General features: G+C 42.0%; 1 protein-coding gene across 2 annotated transcripts in view; it reads left to right on the top strand.

Annotated features, from left to right (window-relative positions):
* Positions 1–26,981, top strand: part of LOC135221948 (uncharacterized) — a 40,084-nt gene extending 13,103 nt beyond the window's left edge. For both annotated transcript variants that reach the window (XM_064259987.1, XM_064259988.1), the window contains exons 2-4: positions 13,103–13,272; positions 19,485–19,589; positions 26,868–26,981. In XM_064259987.1, coding sequence (XP_064116057.1) covers positions 13,132–13,272; positions 19,485–19,589; positions 26,868–26,981 — 360 coding nt within the window. In that variant the 5' untranslated portion in view covers positions 13,103–13,131. The remainder of the gene's footprint in view (positions 1–13,102; positions 13,273–19,484; positions 19,590–26,867) is intronic.
* Positions 26,982–27,802: the final 821 nt, after the last annotated feature.

The following is a 27,802-nucleotide window of genomic DNA, read 5'->3' as shown; positions in this document are numbered from 1 at the left end:
CCATCTTAATATTAAAATGTAAATTTTTTCTTCTATGTTCCTACGTGCTTTGCGTATCACGAGTCCACAATATCTTGACCAAGAAATAGAATAGTACCTAAAAAAGTTAGGAAACGATCTCTGCTACCCACCTCATATAATTGATTTATGTTATCAAAAAGCTCACAAAAAGTTTTATAGTGTTGCTAGTAATGAAAAAGAAATGCCAAAAAATGTACTTAGCTTGCCTTACTTTCATGGATTTGAAACCATAAAATCAATACTATCTCTCTTCACCTACTGAAACTACCAAACAGTATAATAACCATTCATTTCTATTCTTTATTCTATCTTTACCTAATGTTTTTTTTTATTAAATGTATTATATGAAATAGGTTTTCAATTTACAGCATCCTTTTTTTACCTATAGTAATACATAAGCACAGGGGTAGATGCTGACCACTAGGAGAGCAGGATCTTATGGGGTGACTAGCATCAGGAACCAATGGGAGAGCGGGAGGATGGTGGCAAGTTTACTCAGTTGGCGGCGCGCGAGTTTTAAAATTGTTCTCGGTGGTCCGGGCGAATCTCGGGACTTTACAGCAACAACCTTTCGTAACTTGAGCAATTTTCGTATGTAGAGCCGTAAAATTTTTCGTATTTGCTTTTGTATCTCGAGTTTTTCGTAAGTTGAGCCTTTCATATGTCGAGGTACCACTGTATTTAAATCGTTTAATGTTAATGTAGTGTTTTCTTATAACAATACCATTAAAGATATGCTAATTAAGGGGGCCGGCCGGAACCCCTATACGTATATGGTGGTATAGGGCGAAAAATGCAAAGTCATGAAAAAATTCATGGAGCTTCATATGGCAATTGAGAATACGTATACGAAATATTTCGTCAAAATTCCTTTACTTTCGTAGTTATAGGGTAATTAGTAAACATAAACTCAATAAGCCTAAACATTCATCCGTACAAGAAAATGAATATTCTTCTGTTATCGTAAATTTTTATAATTATTGGCAAAGAAATTGTGAGAAATGGCATCTGTAGAGATTCCCTGGCTCGCATAAGCGAGTATCTGGTTCAATCATGAATCAGTTGGACCATAGACTTCAAGTAGATTTCACGTTCGAGTTTCACCTCGTGACATTCGCTTGCTTTTACGTATGTTTATGTATGTTTCGGCAAGAAGTTCATCATGCCAATGAGGAAAAGACAAGGAAAACATCTTGCTAACATACAGACAAGAAAAATCCGCTCAAGTATTACTACAGAATATCATAATATACGTGTAGTTAGTGAAGAGAGAGGGGAGGGTTGCTTAGTAACGCCCCCTTCTTGCCTGACAGCACACGTCACACTGTGCCCAAGGCTACGATCTTTGAGCAAAGAGATCTTCATTTATGATAAATAACATAGTTTTGGTTTTTTAATACCCAAAATGGAATATGAAATTCATAATAATCATGATTTATTAAATTGTCTTTGTAAAAAGAGAGTACACCTTCGAGTCTCACCTCTGACATTCTCTTGCATTTACGTTTGTTTATGTTTCTTTTGGCAAGAATGTCATCATGCCAAAGAGGAAAATACAAGGAAAACATCTCGCTAACATACAGAAGAAAATTTGCTGTAATAAGCCGAGTTAGTGAAGGGGAGGAGGGGGTTACGTAGAAGGAGTGCCCCATCTTGCCTCAAGCAGTCCCCCAGGCTACGATATATTGAGCAAAGGGATCATCATTTATGATTAAATTATGACAAATAAAATAGTATTGGTTTTATTTTATTCATCACAAAAAAGAAATATACATTCATAATAATCAAATTATTTTATTAACAATGTCTTTATAGAAATACGAAGGAAAACTTTGAACGCCCGTATCTCAACTATACTTATTGACCTTCAAAATTTATCTCCTCACTTAGTTTTAAAGATATAACATTGGAATTTCACATAAGTGACTTACCGAACAGTTACATAGCTTATAGCTTCTTACCTACGGCAGTCGAAACATTCAAATTGTTGGCGCCAGCGGCGTTGCTATCTTAAGTATAGGTGATACAAGACCCGCCCACATCCGGGAACCCTGGGTACTGCTAGCCTTCTACCGTCAATTTTCGTTTCTGCGCTCACGGGGTAACACCTGTGAGATTTTCGCTGCAGTACTCCTGCGTCGCCATTTTGGATTTTGGTTTTGTTTTGGTGAGTGTACAAGTTTTTGGTTTTTTCTTGCCAGTTAGCTATCTCTATTCAGTTTTTCGTCATTATTGCTAATTATGTCAGATTCTAGTTCATCTGCTGTAAGGTTTTGCAGCGCTGGCTGCAAAACAAGATTAGCTAAGTTATGTCACGATCCGCACTCTAAGTGCACTAATGCAGAGGACAAAATTGTAATGGTATGGATGTGACATGTGATGAATGTAAAGATTGGATGAACAGGGATGGAAGGCGGTTAGATCGCATGCTGAGAAAATGGAGAAAGAGAGGAAGAGGAAGGCAGCTCTTAGGGCTGTAGTAAGAATAGGTTAGAAACTACTCCTGTTCCTTCGGAGACAAATAAGTCTTCTCTTGCCTCTCCTTTATTAGAGAATATTTTCTCCACCAATAGTCCTCCTACTTCTCCTTTGATTACCCCTGTTCAGTTGCCCATGTTTCCGAACCCAACACCATTGCCTTGCTTGAGTCTAAGATGGATAAAAGTTCGAAGTGTTAGCTGAAATCAGTTATGAAGTTAGGAATGTCTTTTAAAGCTTTCGTAGATAGTACAGTGAAATCTAGAGCAGTGCAAGTGTTAATGTTGCGCCTGAGGAGGCGGTTGTCCGTTCCCCCTCGACTCCCAGACGAAGGTCACTGTCCCGTCACCCCCGCAACCGGGAGAGACATACCGGAGGTCGGAAGGAGTCTGTGGGGGAGTTTGCCCACCCCCGGTCAGCCGTCGACTCCACTCCGTCGACTCGCGGGGTGTCGTCCAAAAGATGTGGAAAGGTGTTAGTGTTTGTGATTCTCGTCTGTCTTCTGATTCGGAAGTGCAATCGCCAGTGCGCAAAAGGTGAGGTGATTTGGTGTCTCGACGTTCGAAAAACCGTTAAAAAGACATTCGATTCTTGCGGGTGATTCGTCACCGACTCCTGTTAAGAAGTCTAAGAAGGCATTGGAGTCCTCAACCTTCGTGTAGTTTTGCTCCGGAGGATGATATTTTGTGAATCTCCTCCGCCAGTTCAGCATTTTTCGGTTAAAAGCAATGCTCTCGGACTAAACTTTGTGATAATTCACGATCGCTCGACTCTCCCAAGCGGAGTCTCGGTCGCAGTTTCGGCCCGGTCGCCTCGTTCGACTCCGTATTACTGTCCAGAGAAGCGTATTCGCTCGTCTTTTGTTCGACTCCCCTCGCCGTGAGTCGATAGGAATTTCGACTGGTTGTTCGCCTGTGTCGACTCGTGGTGCGGAGACTTCACCTGTTAGAAAGAATCGTTCTTCGACTGAAAGACCATCGACTTCTACAGTGTTAGCTCCATTTATGAAGCATTTCCAGGATCTTATGAGTTTGTTGAAATCCTCCACCGGGGTAGAACATAAGCCTGATTTCGACTCTGCTTCCGTGCAGTCTGAAGAGGAAGCTTTGGATCAAGATGACAAGGATTCGTCGGCTTATTCGAGTCTTCTTAAATTTTTTTTTTCCTGTCCACTTATCCAGATTACTTTGAACCTGCTTCTCCGTCTTCACCGCCTTCAATGTTCGTTAAAGATAGGAAGACAGCGTATTCGTGTCTACCTAAACTGGTTCTTTCTCAGTCCTCGAAGCAGGCCCTTAAGGAGTCACAGAGTGGCTTTCTGAGAGAGAAACAGGTAAGGCTTCGTTTGCTTTCCCACCCCCTTCTAAGCTTCAGAGTAAAGCGTATCGCTTCTACGCAACTGGAGAAGTTCCTTCTTGGGAGTGTCTGCCTCCTCCCAGGGAGACTTCTCCGGTTTAGTGGACTCACACCGAAGAGCAGCTTTTTCGTCAGCTAAAATTTTGGTTTTTCTTCTTCAGATCTGGACCATTTAGTGAAGAATATTTTTAAAGTATTTGAGGTATTTAGTTTTTTAGACTGGACTATTGCCTCTTTAGCTCGCAAGATTGAAGACTGTCAGTCTTTAGAAGAAGATTTTGCCACAGACTGTTAGGAGTTCTGTCCTGTGCGGATAAGCTGTTAGAGATGGTTTCGGAGAATTAGCAGCCCTTTTCACAATGGGAGTGATGAAGAAGAGAGAAAGGTGGTGTTCTTTCGTGTCTAAAGGAGTCACTAATAACCAGAAGTCGGCTCTCATGTTTGCTCCTCTCTGTAAATCTCATCTTTTCCCTGAAGAAACCATTCAACAAATTCTATCGGATTTAGAAAAGAAATCTACTAATGATCTCCTTCTTCAGTCTTCCAGACGTCCGAAAGAGCCTACTCCGACAGGAGCTAAGTCTTCTCCTCTTCCGAAGCATCCCTTTCGAGGGAATAAACCTAAAGTGGCAACGACCCAGGACTAATTTGCGTACACAGTACAAGTCCTCAAAGAAACCTCCCCCCAAAACCTTCGGACAAGTGAGAAGCCGTTCCTTCACGTGCAAGTAGGGGCAAGACTCCATCTTTTTTGGGAAGAATGGAGTCGAAGAGGTGCAGAGCAATGGGTAGTTCAAGTTCTTCGAGAGGGATACTCCGATTCCTTTTGTTTTAGATCCTCCTCTCTCCGATACACCAATCAGCTTAACAGCATATTCTCCAGGATCAGAGAGAGCTTTGGCTTTAGCAGCAGAGGTCAATGCACTCATCAAGAAGGGAGCAATAGAGGAAGTCCTCGACAGTTCTCAGGGATTCTACAACAGACTCTTGTAGTTCCCAAAGCCTCGGGAGGTTGGAGGCCAGTGCTAGATGTAAGCGCATTGAACCCCTTTTTGTGCTGAAGACAAAGTTCAATATGGAAACAAATCATTCTGTGATGTCGGCACTTCGCCCCAGGCGATTGGATGGTGTCCCTGGACATGAAGGACGCCTACTTTCATGTCCCCGATTCACCAGAGTTCAAAGAAGTTCCTGAGATTTGTGTTCGAAGGGAGGAGTATCAATTCAGAGCCCTTTGTTTCGGCCTTTCGACGGCCCCTCAAGTATTACTCGTGTTCTTGCTCCATTGGGAAATGGCTGCATATGTTGGGCATAAATGCAGCATTTTACCTGGACGACTGGCTTCTCAGATCGGGTTCGAGGACACAGTGCGTGAAGGATTTACGGAAGACACTGTCATTAGCGAGTCAATTGGGAATTCTCATCAACCTGGAGAAGTCTCAATTAGTGCCGTCCCAGAAGATCCCCTATTTGGGGATGATTCTGGACTCTCAGACTTTTCGGGTTTTTCTGTCCCCGAAAAGAATAGAATCTTGCCTCAAAAAAGTGAGCCAATTCCTGAATCGTCAGTCCTCCTCCGCCTTGGAATGGATGAGTCTTCTAGGGACGTTATCATCAGTAGAGACGTTTGTAAAGTTGGGTCGTCTTCACATGAGATCTCTTCAGTTTTATCTCAAAGCGAGTTGGTGTCGGAAGTCTCAACCAGACACGTATTCGTTCCCAGTGTCGGAAGAGATCAAGAACGACTTGAGATGGTGGATGTCGAGGGAAAGATTGCAAGAGGGTCTCTCCCTGACATTAAGGAACCCAGATCTAGAATTATACTCCGACGCATCGGACAGAGGTTGGGGAGCTCTCCTAGGGACCTAAAAGATCTCAGGATTATGGTCAGAGAAAGAGAGGTTGAATCACATCAACATGAAGGAGTTGAAGGCGATTTGGTTCGGTCTGCAAGCATTCGCTCCTTTGGTCGTGGGGAAAGAGAGTGGCAGTATACTCCGACAACACCACCGCTCTATCTTATATCAGGAATCAGGGAGGAACCCATTCATTCTCCCTCAACAACAAAGTCGCAGAAGATCTCCTTCTCTGGTCTCAAGATCGGGATATTTCCCTCGTTCCGAGGTTTGTACAGGGAAGTTAAATGTACTGGCAGACGAACTCAGTCGAGTAAACCAAGTTCTTCCCACGGAGTGGACATTGCAAGACAAAATTTGTCAGGAACTGTGGAAACTTTGGGGAAGACCTTCAGTGGATCTGTTTGCCACGTCGAGGAACAATCGACTTCCGATCTTTTGTTCCCCAGTTCCAGATCCTCTTGCTTGGAAGACCGACGCAATGCTTCAGGATTGGATGGGTCTAGACGTTTTACGCTTTCCCCCATTTTGGAATGATCAGAGAGGTTGTTGAACAAGTTCCTCTCACATCAAAATGTGTCAATGACGTTGGTAGCACCATTCTGGCCCAGGAAAGAGTGGTTTCCAGACCTTCTCAAGTTGGTTATAGACCATCCCAGACTTCTTCCTCAGTATCCTCGGCTACTCAAACAGCCCCACTTCGACAGGTATCATCAGAATTTGTCCGCTCTGTCACTGACAGGGTTCAGACTGTCCGGAAACTCGTCAGAGCTAAGGGGTTTTCTCGTAGAGCGGCAGAGGCTATTGCTAACTGTCGAAGAAGCTCTTCTGCCAAGCTTTACCAATCAAAGTAAAGTGGGGAGTCTTTAGGACGTGGTGCAGAAGACATAATTTCTCGTCTTCTAAAACCCTCGGTGACAGAAATAGCTGATTTTTTGCTGTACCTTAAAGAAGTTAAGAACTTGTCGGTATCGACAATTAAAGGGTACAGAGCTATGCTGTCCTCAGTGTTTTAAGCATAGAGGGCTTGACATCTCCTCTAACCAGGATATTGGAGATTTAATTAAATCTTTTTAATACAGTAAAAGTATCCAAGAAGGATAGTGTAGACTGGAACTTGGACGTAGTTTTAACTTTTCTGATGTCTTCACGATTCGAGCCACTCTGTGAAGCGTCTTTGAGAGATGTAACGAGGAAGGCACTTTTTCTCTTCGCTTTGGCTACAGCAGGAGAGTGAGTGAGTTACAAGCCATCCACAAAGAGGTGGGGTTCAAAAATCGTAATGCGGTTTGTTCTTTTGTTAACAGATTTTTAGCAAAGAACGAATCTCCCTCTAACCCATGGCCTAAATCTTTTGTACTTAAGGGATTATCTAATATAGTGGGTCCGATGGACGAAGATATTTACTATGTCCTGTCAGAGCTCTGAAATGTTACCTGTCAAGGACACAATCCGTTAGAGGTAATTCCGACCGACTTTGGTGTTCGGTTAAGAATTCTGCAAAACCCCTCTCCAAGAACGCTATTCGTTCTTTTTGAGAAGTCTGATACTGGAGTTCACACTCTCAAGTCCAAGATCAGACTCTAAATGTGCTTAAGGTGAAAGCACATGAAATACGTGCAGTGGCGACATCTTTAAGCTTCAAGCACAATATGTCGCTTTCCTCGATTCTTCAATCTACGTTTTGGAGATCGAGATCTGTGTTCACCTCATTTTACCTGAAGAATGTAGAGGCTACCTATGATAGTTGTTGTAAATTGGGTCCTTTTTGTCGGTAGCGGGCATGGTGTTGGGAAAGGAAACATAGGGAACTTTCTATCCTCTACTGTCTCCTCGCCTTGTTATAGGTTGTTGAGTCGTGGGGCCAGACGGAGCGGGGCTCATAGTACTTTGGAGAACCTCCAGATCTTATTTATTACTTTTTGAGTATGTCATTATTTTTGGTATAGGTGATGGTCTGTTGTTTTTTTATCTGGTTTCTGAAGCCCAGGGCAAGGGCATTATCTGTTTTTTAATATTTTGTCAACCACGGTCTTGTCCATGGTTACAAAATCCCACTAAGTAGGGACGACCCTGGGCCTATACTGCCACGTCTCCTACGAGTGATGAGAGCGCCAACCAGAGGCAGTATTCTCCTGCAGCTGCTCTCTCACAAGGTAGGGTACTGCAACATTTGCTGTTTAATTGTGGTCTTACTGTCATTTTTATGTAGTCCATCTACCCCCCTTCCGGGTAGTTTGGATTCAGCTATGTAACTGTTCGGTAAGTCACTTATGTGAAAATGATATTTTCATGATAAAATAAAGTTTCACATATACTTACCGAACAGTTACATAATCAAAGCCCACCCACCTCCCCACAGATGGACGTGTCGGCTAAACGAAAATTGACGGTAGAAGGCTAGCAGTACCCAGGGTTCCCGGATGTGGGCGTCTTGTATCACCTATATTAAGATAGCAACGCCGCTGGCGCCAACAATTTGAATTTTCGACTGCCGTAGGTAAGAAGCTATAAGCTATGTAACTGTTCGGTAAGTATATGTGAAACTTTATTTTATCATGAAAATATCATTTTGGTATATAACTCAGAAAGACTATAGAACAATCAAATAGAGCCCTTTTTTCCAATTTTTGTTTCGTCGTTTTTTTATAAATTTTTTTCTCGTGATTTATAGGGTTTATTTTTTTACCATATTGAAAAATTCATATCCAGCAAAAAAATGACTTTTAGAAAAAAAACTCTCCATTTGATTGGAGGTCTACATCAGGTCTATATATGGTAGTAATCCAAGGTCTTAATATTAAATATCAAAGGAGGAGATAGAATTTGAAAAATGGTTATTTTCGGGATAAATTGCCCTGGCGTCACAAAACCGAAGGTCAGAGGCGAAAATCATATGCGGTTTGGAGATGTCCCAAGTCACCTTATTAAGTGGTATGAATGTCAAAGTCCTGTCGTTAAAAAACGGCATTAGCCGGCCGGCCCCCTGAAGAATAGTCCCGCAACAAATAACATCATTTACAAAATTCCTTGTAAAGATTGCCCATCTTTTTGCGTTGGACAGTCAAGTAAAAATTTATGTGTACGTATCAAGCAGCATATGTATTCAGTTAGAACAGCCCAGACTTCAAATGCACTGTTAGTGAAAAATCTCATTGTATTAATTGGGGCGATACCTCTGTAATTGCTAGATCTAATGATTGTTTCAAGAAATTTACTGGAATCAGCAATTATACAAATCACTAATAAAAACAACCTAAATCTTAGTCTGGGATTGTACCATTTGGACCCGTATATTTGTAAAATGTTTATGAAGGACCTTAAAATAAATGAACTACTAATTAATTAGTCCCACATGTATATAGTTTTTATTTCTCTCTCTCTTTCTCTCTCTCTCTCTCTCTTGCTCGATATATTTATATCCCTTTTTTTCGTCTTTTCATTAATAATTTTTTGGGGGAACATTTTTGTAAATTTCATGGTAAGAAGTTGTTTACGCCTCCTTGTTTTTTCAAAATGTATTGTTTTCTGGATGAATCATCTGTTGAACACGTGTGTGATCCTCCAAGGTGTGGCTGCCTAAAAATTCGCTTATCCTGCCCTTGGGCGTTTCCTCTTTTCTGTAGAGTGAAATTGACCTTATTGCTAATCTTGTAATGTCAGTTTGGATATTAAGCCAACTTTGACCATGTTTTTCCTCTGTATGATCAGTTGTGCCTGAGTAAAGGGTCGCACTAGACTGAAAGTGCTTGGCTATCTTGCTTTTCATTTTTCCTTTGTGGCAAAAACCTTTATTTATACATAGCATCACGTTTTATATACTTCGTGATCAAGTTATTCATATATATATAAATATATATATATATACCATTTTCAATAAAACAATTCACTCAGAATTGAGTTAATTATGGCGAAATAGACTGGTATTGCCCATCAGCTGATTTCAAAATCAAAGTATTATATATATATATATATATATATATATATATATATATATATATATATATATATATATATATATATATATATATATATATATATATATATATATATATATATATATATATATGTATGTGTGTGTGTGTATGTATGTATATAATATTTTGATTTGGAAATAAGCTGAAGGGGAATATGAGTTTATTTTGCCATAATTTAACTCATTTCTGAGTGAATTTTTTTTGCTTCCCAGTAGGCATAAATGAATATCATATACTATAGCTATATATATATATACAGTAATACTTTGGGTTACGAACCGATTAGTATACGAATTTTTTAACTTACGAAGTGACGACCTCATTCTGGAATACGAATTTCACTTGGAATACGAATGCGCGAATTTCCATCATGGGAGGGCCGCCTGATTTGTTTACATCGGATGAGCGTGGGATCTGCGAACGCATTTTTTTCGGCCAAAACTTAACGCCTGCTTTGTTTACATCGGATGAGCGTGGGATCTGCGAACGCATTTTTTCGGCCAAAACTTAACGAGGGTCACGTGACTTCCTCCTACGCATCCCTTGACCCTTTTTAAACCATAACTCTTTCAATATCTCGCTGGCGGTAAGATTGAACGCATCTGTCCGTGATTACGCTCTCAAATTTGCTTAGTGATTGCGCACGTGTTGTGTTTCCGTAATAGTGCTTATACATTACTATTACCCAAATACTAAAGACAATGGCTCCAAGATGACGAAGGCAAGCAGCAAGAAGGAAAGCATAAGAAAGAAGGAGATGATTACAGTCGAAATGGAGAAGGAAATTATCCAAATGCATGATAAAGGCGAGTGCGTGAAAGACATTGCCAGCATTCTTCAAGCGCGGTCGCAATCAACGATCTGCACTATTTTGAAGAAAAAGGAAGAAATTAAAGCCAGTAAAGCATCAAAAGGTGTCACAGTATGACGAAACAACGGCCTTATATTCTCGACGATGTATTAAGAAAATTTGCTCATAGAAAAATATTTTTTCAAAATTGTGAAAGACAACATGAGTGTTGCGTAAGCGTAAAATTAGTGATCGTAGTGAACGGTGCTCTCTAGAGAAAGAACCAGAAAGTCTTCCAGAAGTGTTCACGGAGGGAGATTTCCCCCCACCCCCCAAGCCCTAACCCTCCTCCTCACCCTTCCCCTCCTCCCGTCTCCGTCAAGCCAGCAGCCACACTCGCCAAAGGTAAAGTTCAGGTTTTACTGTGCATGCATATTAAATCTAGTGTTTATATTTAATTTCATTCTTCAATTTTATAATTTTATGTAATTCCTACACGAATTTTCAACCTTAGTGAACAAAAATAAATGGAAAAATATGAATTGAAATGGTTATTCATGATCGGGTGGAACGCATTATTTGCTTTTTATAACATTCTTATGGGAAAAATCCATTTGGTGGGTTACGAATTTTTTAGGTTACGAAGCAGGTTCTGGAACGGATTAAATTCGTAACCCAAGGTATTACTGTATATATATATATATATTATATACTATATATATATATTATACCCTTATATATATATATTATATATATATATATATATATATATATATATATAATATATATATATATATATATACACATACACAGTGGACCCCCCGTATTCGCCTTCTCCAGATTCGCGGACTCACACATTCGCAGATTTTTCTTGGGAACGTTTCCCTGCATTATTCGCGGTATTTTTCTATGGTAAATATCCACAAATTCCTGGTTTTTTTGATGAATTTCATCATAAAATGCACTTTTTGTGATAAAACTTAAAAAAACCATGTATGAAAATTTTTAGTGGGTTTTTCTTGAGTTTTAACTAACAAAATAGGCTGTTTTTAGCATTTTTATAGGGGTTCCAAACCATTTGCTGGTTCTAACTATTCACGGGGGGTCTGGTACGCATCCCCGCGAATACGGGGGGGACCAATGTATATATATATAGATATATATATATATATATATAGATATATATATTATATATAATTATATATATATATATACTATATATATATATATTATATATACTGGTAAAAATGTTCTGTTACAACAGAATTCCATCTAATAAAAGGAGCCCATAAAAACACCAAAGTATAGAGAGAAAAGTACTATATTTCAGAGACTGCTGTCTCTCTCTTCAGGTATATGAATGAGAAAAGTTTACAGAAAATGTGGTATTTATATCAAGAGATCCATCGACAGGTAAGCCAATTTAGGTCACCCCCGCTGATAATCTTCCTTTAATCTTTAATCTTTCATTCAACCAACGCTTAAAAAGATTAAAGGAAGATTATCAGGGGGGGTGACCTAAATTGGCTTACCTGTGGTTGGATCTCTTGGTATAAATACCACCTTTTCTGTAAACTTTCCTCATTCATATACCTGAAGAGAGAGACGGCAGTCTTTGAAATATAGTACTTTTCTCTATATTTTGGTTTTTTATGGGCTTTTTCCAACTAATTAATTATACCTAGTTTCGCTTTCCTATGACATTCAATAAACTCCTCCAAGAACTCATCTGCCGAGGTAGCTGCCATGTTGCCTCTTCAGAGTCCAATTCAAAATGAAGTAAATCTTGAGATCACACTATAGGTGTGGAGGCTTTGGGCCACCTGAACTAGAACAGAAACCACGAACCTGGCAACAGCAGGTTGCGAGCTGGTCGGAGAGGCCGACGGACTCCGTCCACTTTTGGTCAGAGGAGAACCCTATAGGCTGATAGACAGTGAGGTTTACTAACAGTTCAGATGACCAGATCTGGCGAGCGTATTGTCTTTTGGCCCCTTAAGGCTTAAGGCAGTCCTATGATTGATCTGTGTGCCCCATCAGCTATGTTCCCTCAAGTTTTAATTTTATTCCCAGTGGTATAAGTGGTGTTAAAATTACTATGGTCATCCACGCATATACTATGTATGTGTAAGTGTGCTTGCTTATACATGTACATTCCACTTCATGCATTTACATTATATATATTGTGGAGATGAAACTACTTTATTGATTAAAAGTTACTCCATTTCCAACAGATACAGGTAGAAAACTATTTGCATAAGAAATTGTTGTGTTGGTCCGTGCCCTATATTTGCATCAGAATATAAGAAAGTGACGATTTAAAAATTTGTGATATTACTTTAAAATATTTTTATTTTAACACAGAAGACATATTAGTGACCAAAGTTCAAGTACTTATCTTTTTTAATCTGATTACATATAACATTGGAACTGAAATCAGCTGTTTTGGAACTGTTTCAAAGCTAGAATAGTACTTGATAATTTATAAACCTGTTTCAAAGCTAGAATAGTACTTGATAACTTATAAACCTTCATGCCTAAAGAAAAGTACTCCTAATTTTCTCTTACTTTCTCTGTTGTGATTGATAAAAATCATTGTGACTGAAACATATTGTAACTTGCAGGAGCTGATTGGCCATACTACACTCTTCTGATGGGAGGTTCCCCAAGCTGCCAGGTGGCAGCTGTTGATATGAAAGGTCCAGTGGCTGAAAATGTCAGAAATAAGATTAGGGAAAACTGTGTTGTGATCTTTTCAAAAACTTATTGCCCATACTGCAAGATGGCTAAAAAGGTAAGAATGATTAACATTTATGCTTTCATATACGTAAGTAACTTACCAAGTAATTATTAGCCTTATCTTTCACTCACACGGCAACCTTAAATTTAAAAAGTCATGGTATCATTTCAATTGCATGGTGTAGGTAACAAGCCCCGCCCATTGTGCGGGTACGTGGATAACGACTTTCACTGGGGTGTCATTCCGCTTTTACTGCCCATTTGAGCAACATCGTCTAGCTGCTTTAGCCCTGTTTCACCAGTCTTTTTAGTATTCTTGCTGGAAGTCGGTGAAGTATTGTTGCTTTGGTGTAGCCTTTGTTTCTTTGTTTTTGTGTTTGGCGTAGTTTTTTGAATCAGAATTAATTATGTCTGATTCTAGTGTTTTGTATTGTAGCGAAGGCTGTAAGTCTAGGCTGACTTTGCTATGATGCATATACCATGTGCAGTAACTGTAGAGGCCAGGTATGTTTTAAGGAGAATACTTTTGGTGAGCGCAAGGATTAGGATGAGAGAAAGTGGAAGTTCTTGAATCTCACCTTAGTAAGCTTGAAAGGAATAGGAAGAGAAAGGTGGCCACTAGGGCCAAGAGTAGGGCTTCTGTTAGCCTAGATTCTTCCCCTAAGCCTAAGGCACATCGTAAGTCTTGCTATTCCTTCTACACCTGGTCACAATCTCTCCTATTCCCAACCCTCCTTCTATTGTAACACATATTCTCTTCTGACCCCAGTGCCATTACCAATCTTGAATCCAGGTTCAATAAGAAGTTGAACTTAATAGTGATTTGTGTCTGAGATAGGGGCATCCCTGAAAGTCCTAATGGACAGTGTTTTGTGAGAAAGTGTGTAATGAAGTGCAAGTGAAGGAGGTGTCGTCCTGTTCCCCTGGCTCTCCTAGACGAAGGTCACTGTCTCTCTCCCCCAACCCTGGGAGAAGAAATGCCTGAGGTCCAAGGGAAGCTTGTGAGATTTGCCCACATGTTGCCACCCCCTCAGCTGAGCCTTTTGCAAAATCCCAGGTTTTGACAGACAACCATTGGAAAGGCATGTCCTTGGATGTGCATCGTTTGTCTTCCAGTTTGGATTCTGATTACGGGTGCCACAGGTGCTTCCTCATGGCGCCCTTCCTTGATTCGTCCCAGCAATTGAAGAACCACATGTACAACACCGGTCGGTCTTCTCCGCTGCCTGTTAAGTGTTTACAAGGAGGCTTTTGTGCCCGCCCACACCCATTCCTTGCAGCTATGCTGTGGATCCCTCAGCCTTTGCCTCAGTTCAATCCTTCCAATTCATGGGATTTACCAATGATGTTCTCACCATTTTGTAGAGTGACCCGTTTTGGATGCCAAGCGCCCGAAGCATAACTCCAAGTGCCGGTCACCTAAGCTCCTGTCTCATCTGTAGCACATAGCTCCCACTCCCAAGAGGCCAGTCCCAGCTCCAGTGTACCCAGCACCAGCTTCCAAGCACCTGGCGCCACCGTCCATGTACCCATTGCCAGCTCATCATCACCTGTCTTCCTCTCTCAAGCACCCAGCGCCCACCTCGGATCAAGATGACCCTTCTTTGGCACCCATCAGGCAACAGCTTTCTGAAATTATGAGCTTCCTGAAGAAAGTTCCCGCCTCCAAGACTGCTCAGGATTTATCCCTGTCTCCAATCTAGTCTGAGGATAAAGAGGAGATCAACTAAGACTGCTCTTCCTTCAGCATACCTGTTGGCAAGTTTTCTAGATTTTCCACTTCAGCTTCCCTGCCCTTGCTTGCTTCCTTCCTGATGAGGAGCCTCCAAGAAGATAGCTCCAGGCTCCTCAAGATGGTTCTTTCCTCATCTTCCAAGAAGGCGATGAAAGAAAGTGAAGACTGGCTCTCGGCTAAAAGAGAGCAAGGCAAGGTTACTATCACCCATCCTCCTCTCATATGGTTAAGAGGAGATACCTGTCATGCACCACTGGGGAAGCTCCCTCATTGGAAGTCTCTTCCTCTTCCCAAGGGGACTTCTCCAGCCTCATCGACTCTTCTCGTCAATTGCAGCGTTCGCTTCAGCGAAGTTTATGTTCTCTTTGGGCGAACTGGACCACCTAGTTAAGATGCTCTTCAAGGTTTTCGAGGTGTTCAGCTCTCTAGTTTGTATGGTATGAGCCCTTGCAAAGAAGATAGAAAACTTTAAGGGCTTGGACGAGCACTTTGTGGCAGGCTTGTTTGGTGTGCTGTCATGCACGGACAAGGCAATTAGGGATGGTTCTTTGAGACTTGCGACCCTTTTCTCTTTCAGTGTTCTCAAGGAGAGAGAACTTTGGTGCTCCTTCACCATCAGAATAGTCACAGTCTCAGAGGTGGGCGTTGTTAGTTCTTCCTAGGATCTGCTTCACCTTTTCCCCCATTCAATCGTGGGAGAGATCGTTTTGGACCTTCAGAAAAAGTCCACTCAAGGCCTCTTAGCTGATTCTTCTGAGCTCCCCAAGAGTTCTACATCATCGTCATTCGTTCCTAAGATAGTCTCTCTCCGCTGTAACAGCCTCCCTTTCATGGCATTAGCCAGCTGGGCCCCTTAATCAGAATTGAAATGTTCAGAGGACCTTAAAAAAACTTTTCACAAGAAATCTCACATGACTCCTATTTAGCAAATTCAATATTTGGGGATGATGATAGGCTCTCAGAGTTTTTGGGTTTTTCGAGATTGAAAAGAATACTAGTCGTGCCTGGAGACAGCCAGCAAATTTCTCAGCTTTAATCGCTGCTCCGCAAACGCTTGGGTGAGTCTGCTAGGAACATTATCATCGATGGAGCAATTCATTCATCAAGGCAGATTGCACCTGAGACCGCTCCAGTTTTATTTAAGAGCCAACTGGGACAGAAAGGTATTCCTGGACTCGGTCATTTTTCCAGTGATTCCAGAAATAAAGTCAGACTTAAGTTGGTGGAAGGTAGAGAGCAGACTTTTGGATGAAAAATCCCTCCTACCAGTGAAACCCAACCTAGAATTCTATTCAGATGCGTCGAATCTAGATTGGGGAGTGGTCTTGGGGGACAACAAAGTCTCGGGAAAATAGTCTCAAGAACGAAAGAATTGGCATATAAATGTCAGAGTTGAGGGCTGTTCACCTGGGTCTCCAACATTTCAAGGAGGTAGTAGGCAAAGTTGTAATGATAAATGATACACTCAGACGATTGCCCTCTGGTACATAAAAGATCAAGGGGGAACTCACTCGTTCTCCCTTTACGAGATGGCAAAAGTCCTCTGCTGTGGGCAGAATAAATCATATCACTCTGCTGAAAAGATTCGTTCAGGGGAAACTCAACATTCTACTGGATGAATTGAGCTGTCAGAAACAAGTTCTACCAACAGAGTGGACTCTGAATTACCAAGTTTGTCTAGACCTCTGGAAGTTGTGGGGAACCCCAATCTTAGACCTATTCTCCACATCAAGAAACAAGAGACTTCTGCTCTTTTGTTCCCCAGATCCCCTAGCATGGGCAACAGACACCATGCTATAAGATTGGTCAGGAAAATATCTGCCTGCTTTTCCTCCTCTGACCATGATCAGATAAGTAATCAACAAATTCTGGGAACACTAAAATGTGTTCATGATTTTGATAGCCCTTGTTGGCTGAAAGAGGAATGGTTCCCAGACCTAATGGAACTTCTGGCAGATTTTCCTAGGCTACCACCGCAAAAGACTCCTTTGCTCAAACAACCCTACTTCTGGTAATTCCATCAAGGGTTGTCTTCTCTGGCCCTGACCGGGTTTTCACTTTTGGGAAGCTCCTGCAGAAGAAAAAATGTTCAAAATCAGCTGCGCAGGCTATCGCTAATTGCAGTCGAAGTTCTTCTGAAAGAGTATATTAGGTTAAGTGGACCACATTTAGAACATGGTGCAAAGAAAACAGGGTAGTATATTTTCTCTGACATCTGTAAATGAGGCAGCAGACTTTCTACTGTTTTTGAAGAATTTGAAAGGCTTGGCCACATCCACTATCAAAGGCTATAGAGCCATATTGAGTTCAGTTTTCCAACACAGAGGAATAGATTTATCCTCCAACCAGGATAACCAGGATTTGTTGGACTTGATTAAATCCTTTGACATGACTAGACAGAAGGAAATGGTAGTGGTTCCCTGGAATTTAGATATTGTTTTAAAATGGTTATTAGGCTCACGTTTTGAACCATTGTATGTTATCTCTCAAAGAGATCTTACTTAAGAAAACTTTTCCTAGTGACATTAGCTACCGTAAAAAGGATTAGTGAAATCCGTGCTTTAGACAAAAAGGTGGGTTTTTCAGAAAGGAATGCAGTATGCTCATTTTCTCTAGCCTTCTTAGCCAAAAACAAGTCCATCTCTAATCCTTGGCCCCACTCTTTCATGATTAAGAGCTTGTTGGAAATTTTAGGTCCAAGCGACCAAGAGAGAGTATTATGTCCTGTGAGGGCTCTAAAGTTTTACCTTCACAGGACAGCATTATGGTCATCATTATGGTGTTTTGTTCGGAATCACACATGACCTCTGTCGACCCTGGCATTCTTCCTTAGGGATGTAATTTCAGAAGCTCATTCCTCTCTGGGAGAGGAGGATTTTCCATTGTGCAAAGTGAAAGCTCATGAAATAAGAGCCATAGCCAAAATAAGAGCCATAGCCACTTCCTTGGCTTTTAAACATAATTTGTCCTTTGCAACTTTGCTAACGACCTTCTGGAGGTGTAAGACGGTCTTTGCATCACATTATTTCAAGGAAGTTGAAATTGTCTATGATAATTACAGTACTCTGGGTCCTTTTTCAGTGGGGGAGGAAGAGTAGGAAGCATTTATTCCTTCCTTCTTCCTTTCTTTGCCTTGAATTGTGGTGTTGGATTTTATGGGAGTCTGGGGATACTACTATGTACTGGAGTACCCTCCAGTTATTTTTGGTTGAGTAGTGGTGTATTTTTTAATTTTGGCATTGTTAGTTGTTGATAATTTGTTCTGTTGTTATGTTTTTGTGTACTGTGCACTGGGCAGGAGCAACTTGTCATTCTTGTCAGCAGTTGTAATCATCCTTGCTACAAGGCACCCATAATCTAGTAGGTGACCCTTGGCTTTACTGTCTCACCACTAAGAGATAAATGACCATCATCCAGAGGCAGTATCTTTTTATCTATGTTTAATTCATTATCTTTGCTATTGTGTTGGTATATGTGTTCATGTATCCCACCTGTTAATGTGGGAATCAGCTATGTAATTACTGGGTAAGTTACTTGATTAAAAATGAAATTTTCATAATAAAATAAAGTTTTAATTATACTTGAACAGTAATTATATAATCGAAGCCCTCCCCTCGCATGAAGCCAATTTTGCTAGTTGTTCCTCTCTTGCCTCAAAAGTGGGTGGGGCTAGTCACCTAGCCGCTAGAAATAGCACAACTCATGAATTTTCACAATTCTAGCTGCTGATTGTGGAAACTTTAAGCTATATAATTATTAGGTTAGTATAATTAAACCTTTATTATATTACAAAAATGTCATATTTCTGGCAGAAGCAGAGATTCACACCAGAGAACAGTATTTTTGTAAAGGAAGGACAAATGCTCTCAAATAGCTTGCATTGATTTAAATATACAAGGCCTTATGTACAACACCCAACTTCCATTTGAATTTGTACACATTTTCAGCAATTTTTTTGGCATAGATTATTCATGTGAATGCAGAATGTTAGTCTATTCATTTGGTTATAGTATGTTAGTCTAAGATTCTTTTTACATTTGCATGTACAGTAATTAAAAATTTCTTGTTTCTTTGGAATCCGTATAAATGATATGTAATGAACTAAAAGCCAAGGAATGAAACTTGTTAGAAATTTGTAATTATAGCAATTTTTATAAGGAAATAATTTTTGAAAATGTCAAAATAAAACTTCCTTTGCTAAATATACATAATGAGAGAGCAAAATATACATAATGAGAGAGTGAAATATACATAATGAGAGAGTGAAATATACATAATGAGAGAGTGAAATATACATAATGAGAGAGTGAAAGCATATATGGTTGAAACTTGTAGTAAAAATGTAGCAATGGAAAGAATCAACATTATATTTGGGCTTCCTGATCTCTGTTACCCGGCATTTCCTTGAGACTGGGAACTTTTTATTGGATTGGTTTAAACTTTGTGTTTATTGTATTTTTGCTTTTTATTTGTATTTTTAGGTTTGTAAGAAGCATGTGTTTACTCTCTCTGATGGTTATTAGTATTTTTAGGTGTTTGATGACCTGGGGACACCTTATGAAGTCTATGAAATAGACAAAGAAAAAGATGGAGTTGCAGTTCAGGATGTTTTGGACATCATGACAGGAGCCAGAACAGTAAGGTTGCTTGATTTATTATGGTAATAAGGTGCTGTATAAATGTTTCACCATTAGCTCTAGAAGTGATATATTGACTGTTACAGTTTTTGTTTATATATTTTACTACTGTAACCAACTGATTTGGGCATAGCAAGTTTTTGTATCCTTATTCATGTGTTGATGAAATATCATTTTGTTCATGAAACTTACCTGTCAGATATATATATAGCTGTATTCTCCGACGTCCGACAGAATTTCAAAACTCCCGGCACACGCAGTGGGCGGCCAGGTGGTTAGTACCCAATCCCGCCGCTGGGAGGCGGATATCAGGAACCATTCCCATTTTCTATTCAGATTTTTCTCTGTCGCCGGTCGGTAAACAACTGTTTACAGACCTCCGCCTAGGATTTTGAAACTTGTTGTGCTAACTTGAGTATTCTGATTGACTTTTGGTTTTGATTTGGCTTGTTGGCTTGGCATACGTGATAGTGGATTTGATTTGGATTTTGGCTTTGACTTTTCTTTGATTACGATGTCTGGATCTAGCTCTGCTAGCTTCAGGGGTGTGAGGTTGCAGGAATGTAAGGTGAGGTTTACCGAAGCTTCGGTAGACCCTCATTTGGTGTGCTCGAAGTGTCGAAGTCATGTATGTATGTTGAATGATAGATGCATCGAGTGTGAGCAATTGACTGAGGTTGAGTGGAAGGCATATGATTCTTACGTGAGAAAGCTTGAGCGTGATAGAATCAGGAGGTCTTCCTCTAGAAGTGCTTCTGTGAATAGAAGTCAGGGTGGATTGTATCTCCATTAAATCCTCCTGTAGATGTAATTCAACCTAATCCCTGTTGTATTGCCACCGAACAATCAGGAAGTGTCTACGGAAGGAAATGTATTATCTACGATTATGGAGTCGATTCGAGCCCTGGAATCGAAAGTGATTGCTCTACAATCAAATGTGTCTAAGTGCAGTGATAGTGTTAGTGCATCTAGTGTTGTGGCGGGGTGTCAGATCGGTCCCATAATGCCTCCAGGCCTAGGCCCCTGCCGGACTCCCAGGCCTTGGTGGGAGAGGGCAAGCCGAAAGCCGAAGAGGTTACGGGATCTAATAACCGGTCCTGACGTCCCTTCGGCAGAATCTGAGGACGAATCTCAGGCTGCCAGGGTTCGTGCATGGGCACGGATCCAATTAAAGAGTGCTTCTCATCCTCCGAGGCTTCCTCTCGGGCTCGCCGAGGTTGGGACTCTCGGAGGACCTCTCATGGGAGAGCGGCAGGGGGCGCAAGGTGCCGCACAGGCGGCCGTCGTCCTTGTCGCCTTCTTAAGAGAGGTTTCAGAGAAGAGGACGCTTCACGTCCTTCTGATCAGTGTTTGGATTCTTCACCTGAATATTTTGAAGCTTTTCCACCGCAGAAAAGGAACAAGACTTCATCAGGGGAGGACTCGTTCAAGCGTCCAAGTCGCTCTAAATTTGTTCCTGAGTTGAAGGAAAGGGCATCCCCTCGCCCATCTTCCTCTCACAGGATGAGTCCTTCTCCTGATCGAGAATTTTCTCCATCAAGGGAAATGCTTTTAGAAATGCAAAAGCAGTTAGCTTCCTATTTTGAGAGAAAGAGGCAGAAACCTAGTCATCGGAGGAAGGATCGGTGGCTGCCTGTTAAGAGGACTAGGCAGTCCCCGGCTCCTTCTCCTCGTTTTTCGGCCTTTGAGTCTCCTCCTAGTAGCCGACTCATTCGGAAGAAGTGAATGCGTTCCTCATGAAAGGGCGTCTAGGAGACGAATTTGACAGAGACGTGAGTTTCCGCACAGGCGGCTGGCGTCTTTGTCAAAAGGCCGAGAACGCTCAGAGATCCATGACAGAAGTCCACGGTTCGGTTGTGCTTTCCGCTTTGCATGACGATAATCAAGACGCTTTTAAAGGAGCGTCAGGTAGTGTTCAACGTTCTGTGCATCGAAGTTCTCTTCAGGATGTTCGGGAAGACACTTCTTATGACGCTCGGCGTCTTAAGCAGTGAAGCGCTTGCCAGGACGCTCGAGCAGAAGCTTCTCAGGACGCGCGGCGTCTTATACATCGGGACGCTCGAGCTGATGCTTCTCAGGTCGCGCGGCGTCTTACACATCAGGACGCTTGACAGGACGCTTCTCAGGACGCGCGGCGTCTTAACACATCGGGACGCGCCCAGGACGCTCGCCAGGACGCCTCGGCAGGATGCCTTGGAAGAATGAGTCCGAAGAGTCATGATATTTCACAAAATATTAAGTGTCGAAGATAACAAGGAAACAACGAATTGGTTACTTCGAACTCTTCTTCAAACAAAGAGGCACCCTCTTGCGACAGGGACCTCAAGGGTTATTATCATCGCGATCTTTGAAGGACACTGATAATCGAGAGAGAGATTCTTCTCGTGATTTGTGCCCTACGGATGATGACGAGCCAACAGCGTCAGCGGCTTCAGACTATAAGACGTTAACGAACCTTCTTTAAGAACTTGTTCCAGATAATTTTCAAGCGCCCCGTTCCTTTGCTCTCCCCCCTTCACAATTAGCCTCATCGAAGGCCAGGAAGGCGCCTGGCTTCGTTAAAATGGCCACTTCGCTCTCTGCAAAGAGAGCGTTTAAGAGAATTCAGGATTGGATGGATTCAAGGAAGGCTAAAGGGAAGACTTCTTTTGCTCTTCCCCCATCTAGACTGAGCGGGTTGAGAGCGGGGATCTGGTACGAAACGATGAGAAGGAGCAGATTGATTTAAAGCGCCTCTTCTTCTTTTCAAGGCGATTTTCGCAAATTTAGTGGACGCTCCGAGGAGGTCTTATTTATCATCAGCGAAGGTTCTGTACGATGTCAGAAACAGATCATCATCTCAAGGGAATATTTTAAGATGCTGGAAGTGTTTAACTTCTTGGATTGGTGCTTGGGGGCCTTGGATTTACAATCTAGGAGTCAAGACTCTATTTCTTTGGAAGAGCTTTCAAGTGTGCTGGCTTGCATGGATAGAGCAGTAAGGGATGGCTCTGATGAATTAGCACTTCATTTTGCTACCGGACTGCTCAAAAAAAGAGAGCTCTTCTATTGCAGTTTTGTGGCGAAGCGGTTTCTCCCGCGCAGAAGGCAGCAAGATTGTTCGCCCCCTTCTCTACACATCTATTTCCACAGTCCATGATTAAGGATCTGTCGGTTAATTTGCAGGAAGAAAGCAACGCGGGACCTCTTTGACTCAGTCTTCCAGACGCCCTACTCCCCAGGCTTCTACTTCAACCACACAAGCCCCAAGAAGAAATTTAAGCCTTTCGTGGAGCACCTTCCTCTAGAGGTTTTTTCGAGAGGAAGGGGGTCCTTTAGAGGCAAGACCTCTTCAATTAAAGAGAGGAAAAAATTGACATTTCTGCCCTTTCAGGCACCTGTAGGTGCGAGACTCACCTTGTTTGCTCAGGCATGGAGGATGATAGGGTCAGACACCTGGTCCCTAGATGTGATCGAGAGAGGATACAAGATCCTTTCCTCTCTGCGCCTTCCTTTGAGCACGAAGCCGATAGACCTGTCGCCCGCATACCAGTCAGAGAAGCAAGACAGGTTTTGCTCGACCTTCTAGACCAAATGTTAGAAAAGAAAGCCGTAGAAGAAGTCCTGATGTTGGATTCCCAGGCTTCTACAACAGGTTATTCCTGGTTCCGAAGCAGTCTGGGGGATGGAGACCTGTCCTAGATCGTCAGCAGACTGAACCTTTTTTGTGAGGAAGGAAAAATTCAGGATGGAAAACATCTCAGTCTGTGTTAGGGGCCTTGAGACCAGGGGATTGGATGGTGTCATTGGACCTCCAAGACGCTTATTTCCACGTCCCGATTCATCCTCAATCAAGGAAATTCCTGAGGTTTCGTCTTAAAAGGGCAGGTCTTCCAGTTCAGGGCTCTTTGCTTTGGTCTGAGTACGGCACCGATGGTTTTCACTTTCCTCATGCGGAATGTAGCAAAAATGGCTTCACCTATCGAAGATAAGAGTCTCGCTCTACCTGGACGACTGGCTAATCAGGTCGTCTTCGGAGTCAAGGTGCCTGGAGGACCTTCAGACGACATTGCAGCTGACGAAGGCCCTGGGCCGGGCCCAATAGTCAATTACGAAGAAGTCCCATCTGATCCCCACGCAGTCCATCGTGTATCTGGGGATTCAGATGGATTCAGCGGCTTTTTCAAGCTTTTTCCATCAAAGGAACGTCGGCAGAAATGCTTAGAAAAAGTGTCAGCTTTCTTAGGGAAAGAAACATGCTCGGCGAAGGAATGGATGAGTCTGCTGGGAACCATTTCTTCGCTGGAGAAGGTTTGTTTCCCTAGGGAGGTTGCACCTCAGCCACTCCAGTTTGTTCTGGCAGAAAACTGGAAGGACAAACAGAATCTAGACTTGACTTTGGTGATCTCACAAGCGTCAAGGATCAACTGAAGTGGTGGCAAGATCCAATCAACTTTCGGAAGGACTGTCCCTCAACCTTTTTGAGCCCCGACCTAGTGTTGTTCTCAGACGCCTCCATGGTGGGCTGGGGAGCAACACTAGGCAAGGAGGAAGTGTCAGGCCTCTGGAGAGGGGAACAGAGGTCCTGGCACATAAACTTAAAAGAGTTGGAGGCCATTCGGTTGGCTCTTCAATTCTTCGAAGAACGATTGATGGGCCGAGTTGTCCAGATCAACTCGGACAACACTACGGCTCTCGCTTACATCAAAAAGCAGGGGGGGACACACACTCGATCACTGTTCATGGTAGCGAGAGACATCCTTCTATGGGCGAAAGCTCGAAGCATAGTGATCCTAACAAGGTTCATTTCAGGAATACAAAATGTTTGAGCGGATTCCCACAGAATGGACCCTACATCTAGAGGTTTGCCAAGAACTATGGAAGTTGTGGGGACGACCGCTAGTCGACCTCTTCGCAAACCTCGAAAAACGAAGAGGCTTCCGATTTATTGCTCTCCAGTTCTCGACCCGGAAGCAATAGCGATAGATGCCATCCTATGGGACTGGACGGGGATGGACGTTTACGCCTTTCCCCGTTTCAAACTCTTAGGAGAGGTAATAAGGAAAGTTTGCGGCGTCGCCAGGAGCAAGAATGACTCTGATCGCCCCCTATTGGCCCTCAAGCGATTGGTTCACAGAGGTCATGTCTCTTCTGGTAGACTTCCCAAGAACCCTGCCAGAGAGAGTAGATCTTCTCAAACAGCCCCACTTCGAGAGGTACCATGGAAACCTCTCCGCTCTGAGTCTGACTGCGTTGAGACTATCAAGAAGTTGGCCAGAGCGAGAGGTTTTTCAAGACCAGTGGCAGAGGTTATTGCCAATGCGAGGAGAGCTTCCTCTCGAGCGGTTTATCAATCGAAGTGGGCTGTCTTCAGGAGGTGGTGTAGGAAGAAAGGTATTTCCTCCTCCACGACCTCTGTGAACCAAATCGCTGAGTTTCTCCTGCATTTGAGAAATGTGGACAGACTTGCAGTGCCGACAATAAAAGGATATAAAAGTATGCTGTCAGCTGTCTTCCGTCACAGAGGGTTAGACCTGACAAATGATAAAGACCTTCACGATCTTTTGAGATGGTTTGAAACAACTAAAGTACCGCAACCGAAGGTCCCATCATGGAACCTTGACGTAGTTCTAAGGTTCTTGATGTCGGCTCCGTTTGAACCTCTACATGCTGCCTCGTTGAAAGACACTACAAGGAAGGCTATTTTCCTAACTGCTCTTGCCACGGCAAAAAGGGTTAGTGAAATTCAAGCAATGAGTAAAGATGTGGGTTTCAGAGGACACAGTGCAGTGTGCTCCCTGAATCCTAATTTCTTAGCTAAGAATGAAAACCCATCTAACCCCTGGCCGAAAACCTTTGAAATCAAGGGGTTAGCAGAGTTCATCGGTCAAGAGCCAGAGAGAGTCCTGTGCCCTGTCAGGGCTCTCAAATTTTATTTACAAAAGACTAAAGACTGTCGGGGTCCTTCTGAAAATCTATGGTGCTCTGTTAAGAGACCCGACTTTCCTATGTCGAAGAATGCACTGGCATTCTTTTTACGAAGCACCATAAGGGAGGCCCATGAGTCCTGCCCGGATGGTGATCTGAAACTTTTGAAAATAAAAGCCCATGAGGTGAGAGCTGTCGCAACCTCAATGGCATTTCAAAAGAATATGGCACTCAGCGATATCATTAGTGCTACTTTTTGGCGAAGCAACTCTGTGTTCGCTTCACATTACCTGCGGGATGTGAAGACGGCATATGAGAACTGCGAGTCGCTAGGACCATACATATCCGCAGAAATGTTATTGGGGCAGGAAGCAGCACGAATCCTATCCTATAGAAAAGGGATAGGCGTGCTTTTGATTTTATGGTGTTGGTTTATGGTTGAAGGGTTGGTCGCTTGAGGCGCTTTCCCTTTCTTTAGCCTAGAAGTTATGGGACTAACTTCGATAGGTTAGGTCAGGTGGTGGTTTTTAGCTCCGTTGCCCTCACAGTATGGTCAATATGGTCTAGTCACATTGTGGTCACGCTCCCGTTGACAGATCATCTAGAACTCACCAGCTATATAGAGTCTCCTTGCTGGAGACTCTAGTAAAGCAGAAGCAGACTTGAGTGACAGTAATCACGAAGTCAGCTATGCTAACAGGTAAGGAACCAAGATGTCAATCATCTGCATGTAATTTGTTTCCTAAAATCCTTCTATTCTGTCCGTTCCCACCTCCAATGGCGGGATTCAGCTATATATATATCTGACAGGTAAGTTTCATGAACAAAATGTTATTGTCATGATACAATAAAGTTTGTTCATCACTTACCTGGCAGATATATATAAATTAAGTACCCACACCCTCCCTCAGGTACAGTGGTATGAAAAAACTGAATAGAAAATGGGAATGGTTCCTGATATCCGCCTCCCAGCGGCGGGAATGGGTACTAACCACCTGGCCGCCCACTGCGTGTGCCGGGAGTTTTGAAATTCTGTCGGACGTCGGAGAATACAGCTATATATATATCTGCCAGGTAAGTATGAACAAACTTTATTGTATCATGACAATAACATTTTAGGAATTTGTTTTTAATTAAATTCATTAGTTTGTATAGCCTAATCCTATGGTCCACATCTCTTGACATACTTCTAAATTTCAAGATTTCTACCTGGTCAGTTATGAATCTTAAAGTTAGCATGATAATTATTAGCAATATTATGATGGTTTGATTATAAATCCATTATAAAACTCTCAAAGTGAATAAGTAATACGTGGTAATATGTAATGTATTGTTTTTTTTTTTTTTTTTTTTGTTTTTTTTTATTTATAGGTACCACGTGTATTTGTAGGTGGAAAATTCATAGGTGGTGGCACAGAGACACGGCAACTGTATAAGGATGGGAAATTGGTTGAGCTTGTTGGGCAGTGCAGTGTCAACTCTTAGGTATTTACTTTTCATGCTCTTTGATATTGGCGCAATGTAAATGATTTTCAAGTACATGTGTACAAACCATTATTTTGTAAGTGCCTTATAACATGCAGTCCTTGTCTACCAGCGGCATCGGTAAACAACAATCCAGTTTTACGGCGCTTGTCTAACAATGCCATTGACTGGATTATTGGCGCCAATTCCTGCTTAACAGCAGCACTGATCCCCGGTTAACAGAGCCATTAAGCAGGTTATTAATGCTATTGTCACCGATTTTTGGTTAGTGGCTCAGCCGGAAACAGAAACCCCGCCATTAACTGGGACTGCCATATAAGGAATGATAATGATTAGGTCCACATTAACAAAATCTGTATCAACAGGTAGGTAGTTGAAAGAAATATTCTTGGAGATACTCTGCCCACACATGGTTAAGCAATGATACGTTTGTAAATTACATGCAAATAGAAAGTGTAAGTTTTTTTATGCAGCCCTGCAGCTGTCTTTTGAGCAAAGTATTTGATAGTATAGCTTTTCCAAACCAACTTGTTTTGGCATGTTTGCCATCGGACAATGGTCCAACATGTAGATCTATTCTTTCAGATATCCCACCATTTTGAGGGAATAATCTGGAAGATGGGAAGATGGGCTGGCAGAGGTAAGAACTACTTTCTTTTAGTATGCTATGTCCCTTGATGAACATCATGTACAGGATATTTGTCATGCAGACAGTGGTCCAATATGTAGATCTATTCTTTCAGAAGCCCTACCATTCTGAGGAAATAATCTAGAAGATGGGCTTGCAGAGAGGAGAAAACTTTAATATGCTATGTCCCTTT

The sequence above is a fragment of the Macrobrachium nipponense genome, chromosome 3, assembly GCF_015104395.2.
Source record: "Macrobrachium nipponense isolate FS-2020 chromosome 3, ASM1510439v2, whole genome shotgun sequence".
In the NCBI taxonomy this organism is placed as follows: Eukaryota; Metazoa; Arthropoda; class Malacostraca; order Decapoda; family Palaemonidae; genus Macrobrachium; species Macrobrachium nipponense.
The sequence above is the reverse complement of the archived record's forward strand: the minus strand, read 5'-3'. Positions and strand labels throughout refer to the sequence as shown.